This window comes from Gopherus flavomarginatus, chromosome 3, assembly GCF_025201925.1.
Source record: "Gopherus flavomarginatus isolate rGopFla2 chromosome 3, rGopFla2.mat.asm, whole genome shotgun sequence".
NCBI lineage: Eukaryota > Metazoa > Chordata > Testudines > Testudinidae > Gopherus > Gopherus flavomarginatus.
In genome coordinates, this window is record NC_066619.1 from 212,044,445 (window position 1) to 212,066,083 (window position 21,639).

Sequence of the window (21,639 nt, forward strand, 5' to 3'; positions counted from 1 at the left end):
CACTACCTCTGTCTGGGTCTCTGGTAACACAGACGGGGCCTCTGTGGACGGCTCAGGAACAGGAATGGGTCTGGAAGCTTGCCTGGTTTGGCTACGTGTAACCATTCCCACTCTCTTGGCCCGCCTCACCTGGTTGGCCAAGTCTTCCCCCAGTAGCATGGGGATAGGATAATTGTCATAGACTGCAAAAGTCCACATTCCTGACCAGCCTTTGTACTGGACAGGCAGTTGAGCTGTAGGCAAGTCTACAGCTTGTGACATGAAGGGGTAAATTGTAACTTTGGCCTTTGGGTTGATGAATTTGGGGTCAACGAAGGATTGGTGGATAGCTGACACTTGTGCCCCCGTGTCTCTCCACGCAGTAACCTTCTTTCCGCCCACTCTCAAATTTTCCCTTCGCTCCAAGGGTATTTGAGAGGCATCCGGGCCTGGGGGATCTTTGGTGTGATGGTGGTGTAATGAATTGCACTCGCATGGTGTTCTTGGGACACTTGGCCTTGATATGTCCCAGTTCATTACACTTAAAGCATCTTCCATCTGATGGGTCACTGGGCCGAGGTGAGTTACTGGAGACTGGTGAGGTTGAAGGGTAGGGTATCTGTGGCTTTACTTGGGTGGTATGTGGGGTCTTTGGCTGTCCTCGGTTGTAGGGTTTATGGTCTGTGTGCCCCCTGGGGTAATCGTTCCCCTTGACAGTAGCTTTCTTGCTTTCTGCCAGTTCCATCCATTTGGCTTCAATCTCCCCCGCCTCAGCGATATCTTTGGGATTTCCATCTTGTATGTACCGTGTGATGTCTTCAGGAACACCATCCAAGAACTGCTTCATTTGTATGAGGAGGTTTAGTTCTTCCAAGGTTTGAATGTTGTTTCCTGTTATCCAGGCCTCATAGTTTTTTGCAATGTAGTAGGCGTGTTTGGGAAATGACACCTCGGGTTTCCACTTTTGGGTTCTGAAGCGCCGACGGGCATGATCTGGGGTTATCCCCATTCGGTATCTGGCCTTGGTTTGAAAAAGTTTATAGTCATTCATTTGCAGCTTAGGCATTTCAGCTGCCACCTCTGCTAAAGGTCCACTGAGCTGTGACCTCAATTCTACCATGTACTGGTCTTCGGGGATGTTGTACCCAAGACAGGCTCTTTCAAAATTTTCCAAGAAGGCCTCGGTGTCATCACCTGCCTTGTAGGTGGGAAATTTCCTGTGCTGTGGAGCAATATTTGGCGCCAGGTTGTTAGGGTTGGCTGGCACAGGCAGCCCAGCTTTTGCCAAGTCCAGTTCATGTTTTCTCTGTTTTTCCTTCTCTTCATTCTCTTTTTGTTGTTTTTTCCATTTCTTTTTGGTGTTTTTCCATGTCTCGGCGGTGGGCCGCCTCTTCTTCTTCTTGCTTCCTTCTGTGGGCCAACTCTTCTTCTGCTTGTTTCCTTCGGTAGGCCACCTCTTCTTCTTCTAGTTTTCTTTTGTGTGCTGCCTCTTTGGCTGCCTGTTCTCTTTGGTAGGCTGCCTGTTCTCTTTGGTAGGCTGCCTCTTTGATCAGTTCTTCTCTTTCTTTCATCTCCATCTCTTTTTTTTTTATTCCAGTTGTCGCCTGTGTTCAGCTTCTCTGAATTGTTCTTCGGCCTCAATTTTTGCCTTAGAAGTCATGGTTCCTGTTTTCTTGGGTTGGGGTGCCCTCCGGTGTTTATCTTCTGCACTGCAGGTTCTCTGTTGCCTCCTGAAGTCTGCCTAGCAACAGTGCTTTTTTCCCTTTCTCTCTCTAGCTAATGTTCAATGAAAGTAAACCAGAAAAACCACTTTACTTGCATGCATATAAGTGCTGGTACTTGCCTCCTAATGGGAGGGCTATTGCATGACAAAAGACCCTTAACAGTCTGGTAATGGCTTCTCGCTTAACATGCAAGCCACAAACTGCCAGAGAGAGCAGAAAAAAAAAATTCTCTCTGGTTCCCTTTTAAAACCAAACTGTTTCTCTCTGCTAAAAAGCCCTTAGCAGAGAAAAGAAAAATATAATATTCCTACTGGCTTCTGGATTCTGTCTATATCCCACCGCTACCACCATGTTATAACCTTAGTCCCAGATTTGGACCTTAGCGTCCAAAATATGGGGGTTAGCATGAAAACCTCCAAGCTTAGTTACCTGCTTGGACCTGGTACCTGCTGCCACCACCCAAAAAATTAGAGTGTTTTGGGGCACTCTGGTCCCCCTGAAAAACCTTCCCTGGGGACCCCAAGACCCAAATCCCTTGAGTCTTACAACAAAGGGAAATAATCCTTTTTCCCTTCCCCCCTCCAGGTGCTCCTGGAGAGATACACAGACACAAGCTCTGTGAATCCAAACAGAGTGAATCTCCCTCTCTGTTACCAATCCTGGAAACAAAAAGTACTTTCCTATTCCCCCAGAGGGAATGCAAAATCAGGCTAGCAATCCAACACACAGATCTCCCCGATTTCTTCCTCCCACCAATTCCCTGGTGAGTACAGACTCAATTTCCCTGAAGTAAAGAAAAACTTCAACCGGTCTTAAAAGAAAGCTTTATATAAAAAGAAAGAAAAATACATACAAATGTTCTCTCTGTATTAAGATGATACAACACAGGGTCAATTGCTTAAAAGAATATTGAATAAACAGCCTTATTCAAAAAGAATACAAATCAAAGCACTCCAGCACTTATATTCATGCAAATACCAAAGAAAAGAAACCATATAACTTACTATCTGATCTCTTTGTCCTTACACTTAGAAACAGAAGATTAGAAAGTAGAACTACTTCTCCAAAGCTTAGAGAAAGCAGGCAGGCAGACAAAAGACTCAGACACAAACTTCCCTCCACCCAAAGTTGAAAAAAATCCGGTTTCCTGATTGGTCCTCTGGTCAGGTGCTTCAGGTGAAAGAGACATTAACCCTTAGCTATCTGTTTATGACACATACCCCCTGGACTCCCATGCCTATCTAACCGCTCCCTGCCCCCTGACAGGATCCCCAGAACTCTGGACCCATACAACCCCCGCCCACCGCTCCCAGGCTGCCCCAACCCTTCTCCACACCCCTACCTCCTGACAGTCCCCCCAGAATTCCTGACTCATCCGCAGCTCCTTGTCTCCTGACCACCCACACCTTAACTGCTCCCCCAGGACCCTCTTTGCTCCCTGTCCTCTGACTGCCCTGACCCCTACCCATCCCCCAAACAGACCCCATGCCCCATTCAACCCCTCCCTGCTCCCTCCACCCCCCAGTATACTACCCCCACATCGAACCCACCCTGCTTGCTGTCCCTTGACTGCTCCCTCCCCCGCCCCTTTACCATGAGGCTCCTCGCTCACCCGGTGCACTGCAGCCGCCGCCGCCAGCCCCGCGCGCAGCCCTGTTCCGCCCTGCCCCTCAGAGCGCTGCGCGCGTAGCAGCAGGGCTCCGGATGAGCGGGGAGCATCTTTCCGTCCCCACGGAACCAAACTCTGCCCCGCGGGAGCGCACAGCCCCAGCCCCCAGAGTGCTGCGCGCGCGGCAGCAGGGCTTTAGGGGAAGGCGGGGGAGGGCACAGGGGCTTGCAGCACTCCGGCCCGGGACCGTGGACGCCGCGGCTTGCCGTCCGCAGGATTTTTAATGACACTCGGAGGCCCAGCAGGCAGCCCCCTGCCATTAAAAATTGGCTCGCGCGCCATAGGTTGCCGACCCCTGCTCTAGGCGATCTACACAGGTACACTCCCTGCCCTTCGGAGAGCACAAGACACAGGACTTTGGTTGTGACTTTTCGGCACACGTACCAGCCCTGCTTGCAGTGCGGCTCACAGCCATTCCGCTCTGCCTGGCCGCTCGTTTCGGGGTGCGAGGCGCCCCCCTAGGCACAGGGACTGCGGCTCTTGCCGGGGAGGGAAGCTCCTGATTTCCTCCCCAAACCCCGACCTGTCACGGCCACACACCGGTAAGTCCAGGCAAAAGCCCTGCTAGTTGCGCCAGCCCCCAGATCTCGCGTGCGCTACCAGCCGGTGAGAAAGAGCGGCTACCACAGCCCAGCGAGCCAGTTCAAACCTCCTACTGGGCAAGGCTGCTTTTCTCCCGCCCCTTCCATTGCGATACGATTGGTGTTTCCTTCGGCCTACGTTTTGACTAGTAGTAGCTAGCGTTGTCAATCTCCCACATCCTCCAATCACAGCCGCCCCCCGGCCGGCGTTCCGGAGCCGCCCTTTCCCAGTCTCGCCCAGCTTGGAGCGCGAGGCCGGCGGTTGAAGTTCAGGGGGTTGGGGTGCCGGGCCGGGGCGAGCTCCGTGGGAGCTGGCCGCAGGGTGGCGGCTCTAGCCCCCGTGGAAGCAGGTCTCTGCGGAGGGCGGCCTGCCGCGCCGGCGGCTTGGCCCCGATGGAGGCCAGCCTGACCTGCGCCGTCTGCCTCGGCCTCTTTGAGGATCCGGTCACGCTGCCGCTCTGCTCCCACAACTTCTGCAAGGGCTGCGTGCTGGAGTGCCTGGCCTCCGGGGAGCCCGGCCCGCCTCGCGCGGGCCAGGCCCCGCGGTTCTCCTGCCCGCTCTGCCGGAAGCTCTGCCCGCTGCCGCGCGGCGGCTGCTCGGCGCTGCCCGTCAACAGTACCCTGGCGGAGGTGGTGAAGTTGTACAGGGCCGGCGGGGGCAAGGCGGGGCCGGGGCAGGGCGAAGCGGGGACGCTGAGCCCCCCGCCGGCGTTCGGAGCAGCCTGCGAGAAGCACCCGGCCCGCCTGGTGCAGCTGTACTGCCGGATGTGCCGCCAGGCGGGCTGCGGCCAGTGCGTGTCTGAGGAGCACCAGGGCATCTTCCACGCCGTCAACCTCCTCGACACCGTGTACCAGGAGGAGAAAGTAAGCCCCGCGCCCCCTGCCAGCCGGCTGTGCCCATTGCGGGGTGAAATGGGAACCTGCCTGCCCAGCCAGTGCCTCTTTTGGACCTAGCCCAGACCACCCAATAATTCAGGCCTGGTTGGCGAACACAATAAGCTAGTTTGCCTCCTGAGAACCTGTTAGAACCAAATGGGTCGAGTGTTGTAATAAGTCAGAGCATTCCTGTGAAAGCTTTCAGGGCCAGGATGCTGCAGTAACAAGACCTGGTTTTTCCTGTTTAGTTCTGCATACCTAAGGCCAGGCCATGTAGTAACATGGCAGTGCCCTGACCTAGTTATCACAGTGCCCTAACAAGTGCACCCCCCCGCCCCCACGTAGATAGTTTTATGAATTTAACTGAATAGACTGTAGACTGGTTCAGGATGTTGAAGCTGATAATCCTAGGCCTGGTCTAAATTTAAAACTGTGGTTGATCTAGCTCTGTTGCTTGGGGTTGTGAAAAACTCATCCCCAGAAGATATAGTTAAGCCAGCCTGAGCTCTAGGATAGACAGCAGTAGATCAACACAGAAATTATTCCGTCAACCTACCTACAGCTCCTTGAGGGAATGTATTAGCTACAGCAGCAGAAGGGGGGAAAAAAACACTTTCTGTCATTATAGCAAGTGTCTATGGTAGACAGGCCCTTAATGTCTTGTGTGTTAACTTTGTTTCCCTAAGACCAAATATGTGCTAGTTCAGCCATCCCTACAGCCACTTATAGGCAGTCACGTTAGCTATGTGCTTTTTGGCCTGACACCTTTGGATTTGGATAATGGATTAAAGAAAAGCAATTTAAGGTGAAATAGACAGCTCTTGGAATATTTTAGTATGAAGAAAGCATGTCCCTCCTTTAATACTTTATCTGCAATGGATTTTTGCCAAGACAGTGGACATTGAACCACTTTTCCAAGCTCCATCTGAAGTAGAAGCTGGATAGGACTGCTTAATAATGTACTTTTATGCTGCAGTTAAAATGCGCTTGCAGAATGTCCCTGGTACACGGGATGGGTATGCGGCATAGTAGAGCACATGATACTGCGGTTTTTCTATACTGATTTTGCAATCAAAATAGTGAGAATGCAGGCTGGAAGTGGGGAGGGGCAAAGGCAGCTTGTCCCCTCAGTACAGGAAAAGAGGAACACACAATCTGGTCCAGGGTTTAACTCTACTGGTATAGTTAAAGCAGCTAAACTTTCTAGTGTAGACAAGCCTGAAGAATGCTCCTTTGAGAGAGGAAAATACCAAATGGAAGTTTCTTCATTGTCCTAAAGTATAAAGAGTCTTTTTATATAAGTAATGTCTTAATAGTCTAGTTAAACTCTGCAATCTGTAGAGAGAAGATTAAAGATTACAATGTAGATTTTTTTAAATTTAAAAAAAAAAAAAGTAGATTAAGTGGTTGTAAACTTATGTCCTGCAGTTAACCTTCTTTAGCAGCCTGAAGAAACTGAGAGCAATAAATGAGAACTTGGTGAAGGAACTATCAAGTCATCCAAAAGATACTGAGGTGAGTTAGACATAATGACATCTGTAGAGAGTCGTGGAGCCCTGTGTTTTTTGCAAATGCGAGATATCACAAAATAAAATAACCTACAAATAAAATGAAAAATGTACCTTGTAGCTCCTATACTGCTGGCCCAGCCCTGTGTGGCGGGAGCCGCTGCTGCAGGGTGAGTTTGGCGCAGGCTTATTCTGCAATGCCACCCCATTCCCACCTCCGCAGGGGGAGAAGGACCTGATCCCTTCCCTCCTCCCCACCTGGGTGAAGGTACAACACACACACACACACACACACACACCTCGTCCCCCTCTGGAGCAAACATCTCTCAAGGCCTCCTCATCCAGAGCAGCAGCATCAGAAAGGCTGTACTGGGTCAGACCATGGTCCATCACTAGCCCATCTTGTGACAGTGGCTAATGTTGGGTGCCTCAGAGGGAATGAACAGAACAGGCAATCTTTGAGCTGTCCACCCCCTATCACCCACTCCAAGCTTCTGGCAGTCAGATGGTAGGGACACCCACAGCGTGGGTTGTATCCCTAACTGTCAAACTTAAGAATGGTGATACTGGTTGAGACAAAAGGTCTGTCTTGCCCAGTGTCCTGTCTTCTGATGTGGCAAATGCCAGGTGCCCCAGAGGGAATGAACAGAACATATAATCATCTAGTGCTCCATTCCCTGTTGTCCATTCCCAGCTTCTGGCAAACAGAGGCTAGGGACACCACCCCAGCCCATTCTGGCTAATAGCCATTGATGGACCTATCCTCCATGAACTTCTCTAGTTCTTTTTTGAACCCTATTATAGTTTTGTCCTTCACAACAGATTGGCTCTGTGCTGTGTGAAGAAATACTTCCTTTTGTTTATTTTTAAACCTGCTGCTTATTTATTTAATTTGGTGACCTCTGGTTCTTGTGTATCTAGAGGTATAAATAAGTTTGGTATTCACTTTCTGCAAACCATTCATGATTTTATAGACTTATGTTGTATCCCACTTAGTCATCTCTTTCCCAAGTTGAAAAATATCTGGGTTTTTAATCTATCTTTGTATAGAGCTGTTCCATACCCTTAATTATTTTTGTTGCCTTTCCCCTTTCCCATCTCAAAAAAGATGCATTAGAATAGGAAAAGGTAACCAGAACTGCACATTGTATTCAAACTGTGAGCAATTGATATAGTGATATTATAATAATTTAGTGTCTTATTATCTATCTGTTGCTTAACATTTCATAATATTGTTGAATAGATATTTTCAGGCAACTACCCATGATGACTCCCAAGATCTTTCTTGAGTGGTTACATCTAATTCAGACTCCATTTTATATGTGTAGTTGGGATTATGTTTTCCAGTGTGCATTACTTTGCATTTATCAACATTGAATTTCATCTGCCATTTTGTTGCCCAGTCTCCTAGTTTAGAGAGAGCCTTTTTGTAGCTCTTTGCAGACTGCCTAGGACTTAACTATCTTGAATAGTTTTGTTATCATCTGCAAATTTTGCAACTTCACTGTTTACCACTTTTTCCAGATCATTTATGAATATGTTGAATAGGATTAGGTCCAGCACAAACCCCTGGGGGACACCACGAATTACCTCTCTCCATTCTGAAAACTGACCATTTATTCTTACCCTATCCTTTTAACCAGTTACCAGTCCATTAGAGGACCTTTCCTCTTATTCCATGACAGCTTATTTTGCTTAAGAGCCTTTGGTGAGGGACCTTGTCAAAGGCTTTCTGAAAATCTAAGTATACTATAGCCACTGTATCCCCCTTGTCCACATGCTTGTTGACCCCCCTCAAAGAATTTTAGTACATTGGTGAGGCATGATTTCCCTTTACAAACACTATGTTGACTCTTCCCCAACAAATCCTGTTAATCTGTGTTCCTGACAATTTCGTTCTTAACTACATTTTCAACCAATTTGCCCAGTACTACTTTTTAAAACATGCCTTTTTGCCTCTCACTACTTCTTTTACTTTGTTGTTTAGCCATGGTGGCACATTTTTGGTTCTCTTGCTATGTTTTTTAATGTGGGGTATACGTTTAAATTGAGACTCTCTTATGGTGTCTTTAAAAAGTTTCCATGCAGCTTGCAGGGATGACAGTGTAAAGACTTACTGTTATCAGATCTTTGTGCAAAATGCTTTGTTTCTAGATCTTGAACAAAGAAGCAGAGATAATTATGTTGGAATTTGAAGAAATTTTCAAAACTCTGGAAATGAGAAAAAAGGAATTGCTAGAAGATATTGAAAGTCAGAGAAGTAAGAAAGAGAGAGAATATCAAATTTGGAAGAAAATGAAGGAAACTCACAAGAAAACCATTGAGAGTTTCCTGAAGGATTGTGAAAAGCTTATTGATGAATGTGATCCTGAGCATTTCCTGGAGGTGATAATTTTTGTTGCTACTTGATCGCAGAACATTGTATGTGCATGTGACATCCCACAACCCCCTGTTTGGGACATCCCTTGAGATACTTACTCTCAAGATTAATCCTGTTTAGTGTAATCTGCTTCTCTGAACGGGTAATTCTGACAAGATTCTCACTTCCCTTCAGATTGTAGAAGAGAACCTTATTTTGATTTGGTGGAGGAATTTTTTCCCCCTCTCTTGTATTGCACAACCTGTTTTGAGGCACTGATTTCTAATTCACTTGAATTTTTGTGATTGATTTTTTTTTTCTTCATTTCCAACTTAATCAGGAACTTACTGGAAAGTTCCTAAAGACTTGGTTAAAATCCTGTGATGCATGTACTCACAAGTAGTAGGGTGGGGCAAGTAGCTGCATTATAAAACACCATAAGGCACCCTTACTGACCAAATTTTTTACCATTTTGGGAACTCTGCCTGGACTTGTCTACTTGATGGGGTAATGCACTATATGGAGTGTGATTTCCAGTGCCCACTAACATGTTGAACATTAATTGATTTTGTATAGATGCCATTGGTGTGCTTTAACATAGTTATTTTATAGCTGTTTTATGTTGAAGTGTCCTAGGGAGCCTTTTTTTGCGCACCAGCAGAGTCTAGGTGAGGGGTGGGCAAACTACGGCCCGCAGACCGGATCCAGCCCATGGGATTGCCACCCCGTGGTGCTGCCGGGCTAAGGCAGGCTCCCTGCCTTCCCTGGCCCCGCACCACTGCCAGAAGCTCCACATACTGCCCTCGCCTGTGGGTACCTCCCCCAAAGCTCCCATTGGCCACGGTTCCCTGTTCCTGGCCAGTGGGAGCTGTGGGGGGCCTGCATGCTGTACCTCTCCTTCAGCCCAGCCCCTGCTGCCCCCCAACCCCCGCCGCACCCCACCTGAACTCCAACCCCTGCCCTAAGCCCCTTCATACACCCCACATCTCCTCGTGCACCCCAACTCTTTGCCCATAGTCCCTTCCTGCACACCGCACCCCCTCCACACCCCAACCCCCTGCTCCAGCCCTACATTCATGGCCCTGCATGCAATTTCCCCACCCAGATGTGGCCTTCGAGCCAAAAAGTTTGTTCACCCCTGGTCTACATGGACCAATAGTGCATTCTAGAAATCTCTCCCTTGTAGAGAGTGCATTACCTTACCATGTAGAAAAGGTCCCTTAGGGCTGGTCTACACTAGCAAATTAGATCGACCTAGCTATGACACTTGGGATATGAAAAATCCATAGTCCTAAGTGCCATAGTTAGACTGATTTAGGTCTTCCATCGACCTAAATACCACCTCTCGGGATAGCATTTCAAGTGTAGACAAACTCTTAGTCTTGCACTTAGGAGCATGAGTCCATGGTTTGAAAATCCTGCCAAAATATTTTCAAGTACATTTTGATCTCAGACAGCCATGCACAGTGTCTTAGATTTGACTTTTAGGAAAGATTTCCCCTTTGGCCTCAGAATAAAATATTACAGGGTAAGTAATTTTCCCAGACACACACCCTCTGCATGTGTGATTATTGCTCTTTTACTTCTGTGAGTGCTAAAATTTCTGATTGTCTTGGTGAAATGAAGAGTTGTGTTTTAACAAGTTGAACAGTTAATTTCTGTCAGATATTCTGATAAAGTAATTTTGTTTGATTTTTAAATAACATCCTCAACTCTAATGCAGTCTTATTTTAATTACAGGTGGCCTGTGGCTTGAATAAAAGGTACATACATTTCATGAGTTCTAGTTCATGTGGTTTGCTAGTGTATAGTTGAGTAAGGTAATAAGATACAACAAAGTAAGTTTTTAGTTAATGATTGTGGGGAGGGAGTTCGGAGAGGAGTGTCCAGGGCATGCAGTGGATTAGTTAATATGGAGAGAGAGAGACAGAACAATTTTGAACAGTGGTAGAAATTGTATCAATATTTGATGACATTACTTTCTAACATTTAATTTTAAAATTCTTCTAGAGTTGTTGGAATTAGTGTATCACTTTCACAGATTTATTATTGAACAGATAAAAGTGGAGCTTAAAATAATCACTTCAGATATTAGTGTTTTTCTGTTGTAGTACTGTCTTTTTGCTTTGTCCCAGAAAATAAGAACATGGGAATGGCTATACTGGGTCAGACCAGTGGTCCATCTAGCCTGGTATTCTGTCTTCCGACAGTGGCCACTGTCAGATGCTTCAAAGGAAATGAACAGAACAGGGCAATCATAAAGTGATCCATTCCCTGTCTTCCAGTCCCAGTGTCCATCAGTCAAAGGCTTAGGGACACCTGCTGCTTTGGGTAGCATCCCTGATCATCTTGGCTAATAGCCATTGATGGACCTATCCGTCCTCGCTCCTCCCTGTCTTCCATTAACTTATCTAATTCTGTTTTGAATCCAGTTATAGTTTTTTGCCTTTACAACATTCCATGGCAACCAGTTCTGCAGATTGACTGCTTTGTATGAAGAAGTGCTTCCTTTTTTGTTTTAAACCTGCTACCTATTAATTTCATTGGGCAACTCCAGATCCTTGTGTTATGCGAAGGAGTAAATAACACTTTGTTGTTTACTTTCTCTACACTATTCATGATTTTATGGACCTCTATCATATCCTCCCTGAGTCATCTCTTTTCCAAGCTGAATAGTCTGTCTTTTTAATCTCATCTCCTCTCGAAGCTGTTCCATACCCTTAATCAGTTTTATAGCCCTTCTCTGTACCTACTCTCCCCCCCCACCACACACACACACACAGCGTCTCCCGCCTGCTGGCAGATCCCGCAGATCAGCGCCTTCCCCCTCCTCCTCCTGCCTGTGGCAGTCAGCTGGCTTGTGATGTTCCGGGGCAGGAGGAGGAGCGAGGACTCAGCGTGCAGGCTCCCCCTGCCTCCTGAACACTGCAAACCAGCTGATTGCCACAGGCAGGAGGCAGGCATCAGCTGGTTTGCGGTGTTGGGGAGGCAGGGGGAGCCTGCGTGCCGAATCCTTGCTCCTCCTCCATCCCTCCTGAATGCCACAAGCCAGCTGATTGCCACAGGAGATGCTCTGTGGGGGCGGGGGAGGCAGAGGGTGACGTAGGTGAGCTAATGGGGGACTGCCAGCTTTGGACAAAGCAGGCAGCCAAATGACATTATAGTGAAGCATTGCATAACTTTTTAAATGGACATGTTCTGTAATTGAGCAGGAATGTAAGATTGAAACATTAAGTGAGAGGACGTTAAGTGCCGAGTTACCATACAAGAATAATATACAATTCAACATATAGTAAATTAATTATATTCAATTTAATATAAAATTTAAATCACCAAATTTATAATGTGTCTCAGTAACATACTAAAAGAAGCTATTTTATCTAATTATGTTAGCAGGACCTATAAGCATAATTCCTGAATCTTTCTTTAATACTCCAACAAAAACTAGATTTTTACAGTCCAACAGCAGCATGGCATCTCGTAAACTAAAGCAGTGGTTCTCAAAGCCGGTCCATCGCTTGTTCAGGGAAAGCCCCTGGTGGGAGCCAGTTTGTTTACCTGCCGCGTCCGCAGGTTTGGCAGATTGTGGCTCCCAATGGCCACGGTTCACCGTCTCAGGCCAATGGGGGATGCGGGAAGTAGTGTGGGCTGAGGGATGGGGGAGGAGTGAGGATGCAACACACCTCCCCCTCATCTCTCCTGCCCACAGCAGTCAGCTGGCTTGTGGTGTTCAGGAGGGAGGGGGAGCCTGTGTGCTGTGTCCTTGCTCCTCCCCTCTCCCTCCTGAAGGCTGCAAGCCAGCTGATTGCTGCAGACAGGGGAGGGAGGAGCGAGGACATGATGTGCAGAGTAAAAGGAGAAGGGGAGGGAAGAAAAGGCAGGTTAAGAGTGGAGGCTTGGAGGCAGGTAACATGGGTGGGCCAAGGGTTGAGTCCCCACCTGTGGTGCTTGCAGAGTAGGAGAAGCTGCTGCTGCACAGCATGCTTCTACCCTACAGCACCTTCAGCCTCCTTACCTGCCTCATTGTCTCCAGTGCCTGTGGGCTGTGCCTGTGTGGGGAAGGCAGGAGCACTTCCCATCTGTAGTACTGTACTGTATGGCAAAAAAAAAAAAAAATCCCTGGAACCTAACCCCTCCCATTTACATTCATTCATATGGGGAAATTGGATTCACTTAACAGGGTTTCACTTAAAGTCGCATTTTTCAGGAACATAACTACAATGTTAAGTGCAGAGTTATTGTAATTTTCATTGAGCAAAGGAAATGCTCCAATTCATGAGTATCATGTGTTTTCAAAACTATTTTTTGGATACTTTAATGAATTAGAATCAGTGTTTGAGCATATACAAATTTGTTCAGTCAGCTCTAATATGATCAATGGAATTAAACTTACTTTCTACAGCAAAATTTGATGATTTTAAACTTATGGAATCATTGAATTAAATATCTAATACATTGTTGTTTTGTTTACCTGGAGCGTTCACAGGCACGGAGCCCCTCAGCTCCCTGTGGCCTTGGTTTGCCGTTCCAGGTAAACAAAATGTTCAGGCCCACCAGAGGCTTATCCAAAGCCAAAGTTTGCCAACCCCTGAAATATAGGGTCAGCTTATGATGAAAGGGTCATACAGTTTTTGCTATTTTTACCTAACCAACTTGGAGGGTCAGCTTATAAATGAACGGGCTAATGAACAAGTATATACAGTACTTTATCTCTTTATTACTGAAGAATGTCTTTGGCAGTGGTATTTCAGCCACATCTCTTATATTTTCATAGTACATGTATTCACTCTTTTCTGCTTGATTAGTTAATTTATTGCAAAAACATGTACAGGAGAGATGCAGAATTCTGGGCAATAAAACTTGCAGTTTCTTCAAATTCACCTGTTGCATATTTAAAATTTCTCAGTGGAATGATCTGCCTCCTTGCTGATTGGTGGTTTGACAAAATTAAATGTTCTAAACAATTACCATAAGAATAATGTGCCTTGATGGTGAATGCCTACTTCTTGTTTAAATTTCATCATGCTGGATTATGGGTCTTTAATTTTAGGGCAAACTAAACAAATGCTTAAATAACAATATCAGTTCTTCCACCCTCAACCCTCCCATGGCTTTTCCCACCTCCGCAAAAAAAATCTTCCTTACTGAAACTTCTTTTGCTTTCCGTACAACTGGAAGTGGTTAACCCTTTTAGCCCATGAAATACAGCTTCTTTGCTGGACAGAGATGCCTCTTGGAAAAAGTTCTATGATCAAAATAGCAAACAAATCCTCAAGTGGTCTTTTCTAAGAAAAGAAATTAGAAAATGCTAAATAGAGGACGATCAATCTCTTCAGATATTTTTCTGCCATCTACTGAGTTCCTTTTTTAATATAACTTTTTTATTAACTAGGTATAACTTTTTTCTGTTTTGAGCCCGGCGAAACACACACAATTCTTTAAAAGATGTTTTTCACTTTTTTTTTCCAGAATGAAGACGCAGCTTGACCTGATGCACATAGCATCTAGCTATGAAAAATCGCCAGAGTCTACCCAAAAGCAAATGGATATCAAATCCGTGGTTAATGAAATCTTGGCCTTACAGCTGACTTCAGTTGATTCATGCGTCATTAAAGGTAGAAAAAAGGTGCATATATTTTGAACGCAGTGCACAGTTCATTATTTTTAACACATATATATGTTGCAAATAATTCTGTTATAGTACCACAATAAATTTTACATCAAAGCAATACTCAGTTTTCAAAATGGAAAGTTTTTTTTAGCTGCCCCAGTTTCATAACTTTGTAAGTTTACATCTGATGAGTCAAGTGTTCTTTCATCAGTCTTATTTTATTCCTCTTTTCTCACAGAACTTTCTTCTGGAGGAAATGAAGGTTTAACAGGAAAGTGTGCATATAAAAATAGTGCAAAACAATGGAAAGATCAGAAAAACATACACAACACATATTATGTAAGTTCTTGTTTACAAGACTTTTTTTTTTTTATGGTTAAGTATGTTCTTTTGGCTTTGTAAAAATCCAAAATGGACAATGTCTGATGTAACTTTTTTCAGCCTGTAGTGGGACATGAGGAAACTTTGACTGATGGTAGTGAAATCTGTACTCGCTTAATGTCAATATCAGGAATGTCAACGTTTCAGAACATGAGTCATGAGGTAAGAATGCATTTTGGTGTAAGTATTGCTCAGCTGCTAATAGTGTTTGGGAAAACAAGTTACTGTTTTATATCATCACAATCTTTTACTGCTCTTGGGATTTATAATGGACTTCCCCTTTTTTTTTTTTGGTTCATTATGCTTAGGGCCCTACCAAATTCACAGTCCATTATGGTCCGTTTCATGGCCATAGGATTTGAAAATTTGTTAAATTTCACATTTTCGAATGTTTTAAATCTGAAATTTCAAGGTGTTGTATTTGGGGGTCCCAACCCAAAGGGGGATTGTGTGTGTGTGGAGTGGGGGGGGATCGCAAACCTGTTGGTAGGGGGGTCATGGGATTACTACCCTCATTTCTGTGAGAAGTGCAGAGCTTCCTGCAGCCACAGGAGGTTCCTGGAGGTTCCCCTCTCTTCTCTCGCCCACCACCCACATACACACAGCAGCGGTACAGGGTATGGACTGGGGCGCTCCTAGGAACAAGGGGAGATCTGACCCAATTCCACAAGTTGCCTCCAACTGGAGGAACCTTTGGGGCTGCTGCTCCCCTACAGCAGAGGGAGGCACCCTGAGGTAGGTCTGGTTCCTCTTCCTCCCCCTGCGTCTGTGCAGGGGATGGACAAGTTCTGTCCCTCCTCAGCCGGAGCGAGGAGCTCCCTTTTCTGGGATGCTCCTAGAAACAAGGAGACATTGGATTTCATGGGGAAAGGCTTATTTCACAGCCTGTGACGTGTTTTTCATGGCTGTGAAATTGGTAGAGCCCTAATTATGCTAAACTGATACTCTTGCTGGGTCAGTGACTTACTTTTAGTTCAAGCTACTGCGCACTAACCTTTTTCTTAAATTCTTAAATGTAGAACTCAACTACAACCTAGTTGCTTTCATAAAAAAGGGCTAGCTGTTGTGGATTGTTTACTGTTACAAGTGCAAGTGGATTATTTTTAAACTTATTTTAGAAGTTAACATTTTTTTGGCCACACTAAGTAGTCAATACCTTAATGATAAGGTAAGGCCCAGTTTCAGTGGGAAAGATATTGTGATCAAACCCAAGTATGAATGAATGCCAAATTTTTTCCTGAGAAAGTTAATAGTCTTTGTTGATATTGAGCCTATGCTTCTGTGTGCATTTAAGGTGGTAACTCATGCTAAAAATTTTAAATAGTTAGTCCCAGTAGGTCGTAAGTCACAATTTCTGCAATGATGGGTTGTGTGTGTCCTCTAGTATTCTAAATCCCAATTTGTTTTGACTGCAGTCTGTGAAGGAATATCTGAGTTGCTGCATCAAGCTTTATCAGCTGCACTGCATCATGCCCATCTATCTTCTTTCTCTAGCAGAAAATGGTTTAAAAAGATCTTCCCTCTGTAGTTATTTGACAGCTGTTTTGGCCTTCCATAACTAGTGCCTCTCCAGTTCCATATTCTCGAGAGTTAGAGGCATTTGAGTATTGTAGGCATAAAATGAATCAACTTTTGCCTTGTTACCATAGATACACAGCAGTCAACGCTGTTATCTTAATGTGACTAAGAAAAATATGAATTCAAAAATTCGTTGGCCCGGGATAAAAATGTACACCTCTACCTCAATATAACGCTGTCCTCGGGAGCCAAAAAATCTTACCGTGTTATAGGTGAAACCATGTTATATTGAACTTGCTTTGATCCACCAGAGCTTGCAGCCACACCCCCCGGAGCACTGCTTTACCACTTTATATCCAAATTTTTGTTATATCGGGTCACTTTTTATATTGGGGTAGAGGTGTACTACATTGGATTTAGGTTTTCATTATTCTCAGAAGAGAATATTCTCTTAGTTATGTAGTTATAAAGATGTTACTTCTGTGTAGTCTCATTCTTTGATACGTATGCCATTGAAGTATCTGGATTTTAGTTTTATTTAAGTCACCTAAATATATGACTTTTAAAAAGTAATTTCTTCTAATCTGAACAGTGTATATTTTTTGTTGCCTTTTAACAGTGTCAGCAAAATATTCTAAGTAATTAAAGTAGTCTTAGAACTTATAAACAATTTCCCTTCACATAATATTTAAAGAACTTGCAACTTTGATGGCTGACTACTTTCCCTTGTACTAAATAATTTGGTGATTTTCTACAATTGTAGGAAGTACGTTATAATTATTATATGGGTCATCGGACATCAGATCAGTTGAAGATGCAGATTTCACCTGCAAATACGAAGCATACATTTGTGATAACTGATTCTTCGAAGGATATGTTTTCAGCTGTTTCCCTTCTGTCCTCACCTCCCAAAGTGAAAGATGCACAGAGAATAAGAACACAAAAATTACAAAAAGGAAGTTTTAGTAACAGTAGTTTTTCTAGTTCCAGTAGTTACAGATTCAGCTTTCCACCGGTGAACTGGAATTTCTCTGAATTGAACAGTAACTTGAAGTTATTTAATGGAACAAAATCTCCGGAAGCAAGCAAACTAACCTTCCCATCAGAAAATTTCAATGGCTTGGAAATAAAAAACAAAGTAAAAATGGCTCAATCCTCACCGGTTCCCATTTCTGCAAAAACACTAGCAAGTCCTAGCACTTCAACTGGCTTACCAGAATCAGCAACAAAACCTGTTCCTGTTTCAAAACCCACCTTTTTAGGTGCTCCCACACAGAGCCTTTCTGCTCCACATTTTATCCCTAATTCGAGTAATAACTCAACCTTACCCAATTTAAATAAGGCTGCAGCTACATTTTTCTTCAAAAAAGAGAAGAATAATTCAGTTTTCCCCACTTTTTATGTGGGAAGGTCTGATACTCAAGATGAAATGGGCAAACAACATGGAAATTGTACAAAGTTTAACTCTTCAGCTTTAACTGAGGCTAAAGCTTCTACTGCCTCTACAAGTCCTAAACTAGAGTCATCAGAAAGTGGAAAGCCAGTTTTTTCATTTACCTTTAGCAATTCGGAAAGAGATTGTTTTACAGTGTCCAAACTCAGCAATTCATTGAAGATTTCACCATTTTCCAGCCTATCTGAGAAGCCAGCTGAACAAAGTACAATATTTCAGATCAGAGAAGAGAACGTTTCTGTAAGCAAAGATGTAGAATATAACTGGCTAAAATCTCCTACAGTAGTCCCTCAGGAGCAGAGTACCAGTACCCCAGATTCCACTGCTACTATAGCCTGTACTACATGTAGTAGTGACACTGGAAAGAGAGATGTTTCCAAGACCCAGCCTTCCCCCTGCAATAACATATTTTCCTTCTCATCCAATAATTGTATTCTGGAATGTAAATCTTCACCTGTAATCTCATTTGAAGGCACTGTCAAAAGTACTTCCAACTCACTATCTTCCTCCTCAATGCTGTTTTTATCTAATAATAATAAAAGTGAAAGTGAAAAAATGAAAACAGAATCAATTGACAATGCACATCCAGTTGTAGAAAAATCTACACCTCCAATATGTACAATGGCCATATCTGAACTTACAAGTCCAAAGTGTAGCAATTCTTTTTTTTCTTTTGACCTATCTATGAAGACTGAAACTGAAGACACTCTTGCTCAACAGAATTCTATGTGTGGTCCAGCTGTAGTCAGCTCTCTGTTTTCAACAGGCCTTCCTAGTAAAGAAAGTAATGTATCTTCCACTCATCCTAGTGGTGCATCAACTAAACCTCAAATAGATGTGAAAGTTGAAGATAGTTTAAATATTGCTGAAACCTATAAGTCTCACCAAGATTTAGAAGAGATTTCCAGGAAGGAAGATGAACTTGACACTCTGCAGTTACAGAATGCAACTTGTCTAACTCCAGTGACATGTAGTGATACATTTTTAGGAGGCTCGGCACATGCAGTAGGTAAAGAACATGAAACACTAAATCATTCAGATTCTGATATAGAAGAGCTAAGTCAGGCATCAATGTCTAGTGACTGTAGTAGTGCATCAGAATATTTTTCAGTTGCAGAAGACAAAATAACAGCTAGTGAAAAAACAGGTACGTGTACCATAGAGAATGAAATGGAAGAGAATTGCCTTCAAGGTAAATGATACTCAGATATCTGTTTAGATGTGTTGGAACTAGGTAAATGTTTCTACTGAAATATATAACCAGTTTAAAAAGAGGTGATATCCTGGGTTTTTTTCCTAGAGCTCTTTGTATTTGCCGTGAATCTTAAATGGGGTCTTTAAGTAATAAAAACAACTATCACAATCAACTAGAATTCAAAAGAAAGTAGGGATACTATTTTTATGGTTCAAACTGATAAAACTGAGTGTCAACCTCCAAAATGTCTTCCATTGTTAGAAATCATTTTTAACCTTAAATTCTATATCCTTATGAAAGTTGAAGCTGGAACTGTAGTTTCTTGTCTCTCCACCAGTTACCCCAAAATGTGGAACTAAATCACTCTCATTCTGGCCTGCCTATAACCATAAACCAATTTTTAATTTGTTCTGTCTAAATGGGTAATAGAGAGATGGCTTGCCCTAGAGGAAATGCCAGGGTTTACCAGTTATTTTGTCTCTGGCCCACAGAGGACTGCCAAAGCAAACTAATTCTGCTAACCCATGGGAGGACACGGATACAGCCTTCTGCTCAAAGGATTGGCATACAAGCAGCAATTGTTCGAAAACAGTGTCATTTATTTAAAGGAAAATAAGCAGTTAACAATACATTCAGTAAAGCAAGAAAGAATACACTAATCTATTAAGACATAGTAAACCACTATTAAATCTTAATTAGAAATCATATAAAAGTCGCAAAATAAAATAAGACACAGACAGCACAGAACACATAGATACGTAGACCATGTAGCAGTTATAATGTAAAATTCAAGGTACATAGAGATCCCCCTTGTACACCTTCATAAAGCCCAACCAGTTAGTAAACATTGTATATGTACAGGGAAGCATTACAATGTTACGAATTGGAGATCTCCATGTGTTTTAATGTGTATATATGAAGCCTACATGTAACATTACAGTATAATCCTAAATTTAATATAATATAGCATACAAAGCTTCTATACATAGACATAAGAGAACATCACAGTATTATATATTAATGAAATATTTACTAGTTAACACTGACATCCTACCAGCATTGGCCAAAGGGTTTCAGGATGGGTGTGGTGGCTCTCACAAATGCAGGCATCCAGCTTTATTTACAGGCACACCCAGTTACTCCTTAAGATAAAGTATAAAAATCAGATTTACACTCCTTCACTATAAAATCCCTCTGTATTATCTTTGCTCCTTCTGCTCTGTCTGAAAAAGCCTGTTGGTGCTGTTGCTGCTGCTCCTCCAGTTGCTGCCTTGGACTGCTGCTTCAGGCAGTTGCTTCCTCAGCTTGCTCTCTAGAACCTTCTTTTTCTGCCTTCCCTGTTCTTCAGTCTTGCCTGTTCTTATTCATCTGGCTTCTCTCTCACACGCACCAGCCTGCTGACTGTCAGCCTTATATTCAGTTTCTGGCCTTCTCTGGCTGAACTAGTATAATTAGGCAGGGAAGATCTATGCTAATTTCTGAACTCGGTAAAGCAACCAGTCAGCTTCATCTGTCATTCAAGCTGGTTGATCCTTCTCCTGAGACTTCTTTGCTATTAGCATAGCTTTTCCTCCTAGCCACACCCTTTAGTTCTCTTGGAATATGCTGTATCATTCCCATTGAATTATCTAATCCTTATCTCCTCTCAGTCAAATCTGCTTCCATTTTGAGGTTTCTAATAGGAAATCATTGTGGCTGCCATTTCGGATCTTTTTAGCTCTAAACTATCAATTATTACTTGCCTAAAGCCTTAATTCTAAAATGAACTATTGTTTTGAGCAAGCTAAAGCATTGTGATACTGTCACCATGCATTGGTAGGTTAATTTGGAGATGTGGTTTTTAAAATGTTTTAAACCCCTCTCTAGCTGTTTTTCTGCATGTCTCTGTCCTGTGTGCAGTAGGCTGCTACAGAGGATCAGAGCAACTTAATAAAAACCTTCTTGTATTAGCAATAAAGATATGGAATGATCTTTCGCTGCATCTTGACTGTTATCCATGCCATATTATTTAGCATAAATTGAACATACAGTTCTAAGCCACTTTATTCCAGTAATAGAACATTTAGATTTCCATGCTTTTAAAAATAAAACCTCTGAATTAATATTCAAAACCAATTCTTACTGTTAGTGTATGTTGGAGAACATTGCTTACAATTTATTAAATACAATCCTAAATCAATAATAACACACTCATTTTGAGTGAGCTGGTGATAGCGAATTTTTGCATGATGGGCAGAGATTTCCATATATTGAGCAAATCAAGTGTTGTGGAAAATAAATTCTGAAAACAGAAAAACCTACATAAAGGCTAGTATGACAGCAAAAATGATAACAATGGCTATGTTGCATTAAATCGCCTAATGAGGAAGGATTAATCAGGTGAATTTTCAGATTGTGAAATATAATACATACTAGAGATAAAAAAAAAAATAAGTCCACAGTTACATTTGATGATTATTGTTATACTGCCACCTCCAAAAGAATATTACTACTCTCTGGTAACTATGGTAAAATAGTATGAGGCTTAACAGCCCTTCCAAAATCATAATTCTTGATATCCTTATACATAACCAGTTCCGTTTTTGAATCTTGTCAAATTCTTGGCCTCAACCGTTTCTTGTGGCAAAGTTGTTATAAAAAAAATTACTTCCTTTTATCAGGTTTTAATTAGCTACTTTTCAGTTTCGTTTAATCTCCTTATGTTTTGAGCTGGAGAGTATAGAATTTCCTGATCTTTTCTATACCATGTATTATTTTATATATTTATCACATGCCCTCTAATCTT

General features: G+C 43.2%; 1 protein-coding gene across 5 annotated transcripts in view; it reads left to right on the forward strand.

Annotated features, from left to right (window-relative positions):
* The first annotated feature begins 4,208 nt into the window (after nt 1-4,208).
* The window catches only part of LOC127047673 (serine-rich adhesin for platelets-like), an 81,157-nt gene continuing 63,726 nt past the window's right edge, over nt 4,209-21,639 (forward strand). For 4 of the 5 annotated variants that reach the window (XM_050946167.1, XM_050946165.1, XM_050946164.1 and 1 more), the window contains exons 1-8: nt 4,209-4,817; nt 6,258-6,344; nt 8,492-8,722; nt 10,437-10,459; nt 14,166-14,311; nt 14,546-14,646; nt 14,749-14,850; nt 16,970-18,806. In XM_050946167.1, coding sequence (XP_050802124.1) covers nt 4,347-4,817; nt 6,258-6,344; nt 8,492-8,722; nt 10,437-10,459; nt 14,166-14,311; nt 14,546-14,646; nt 14,749-14,850; nt 16,970-18,806 — 2,998 coding nt within the window. In that variant the 5' untranslated portion in view covers nt 4,209-4,346. Of the gene's footprint in view, nt 4,818-6,257; nt 6,345-8,491; nt 8,723-10,436; nt 10,460-14,165; nt 14,312-14,545; nt 14,647-14,748; nt 14,851-16,969; nt 21,288-21,639 lie in introns of those variants that run through there. The other variant, XM_050946166.1, reaches the window with a different exon arrangement.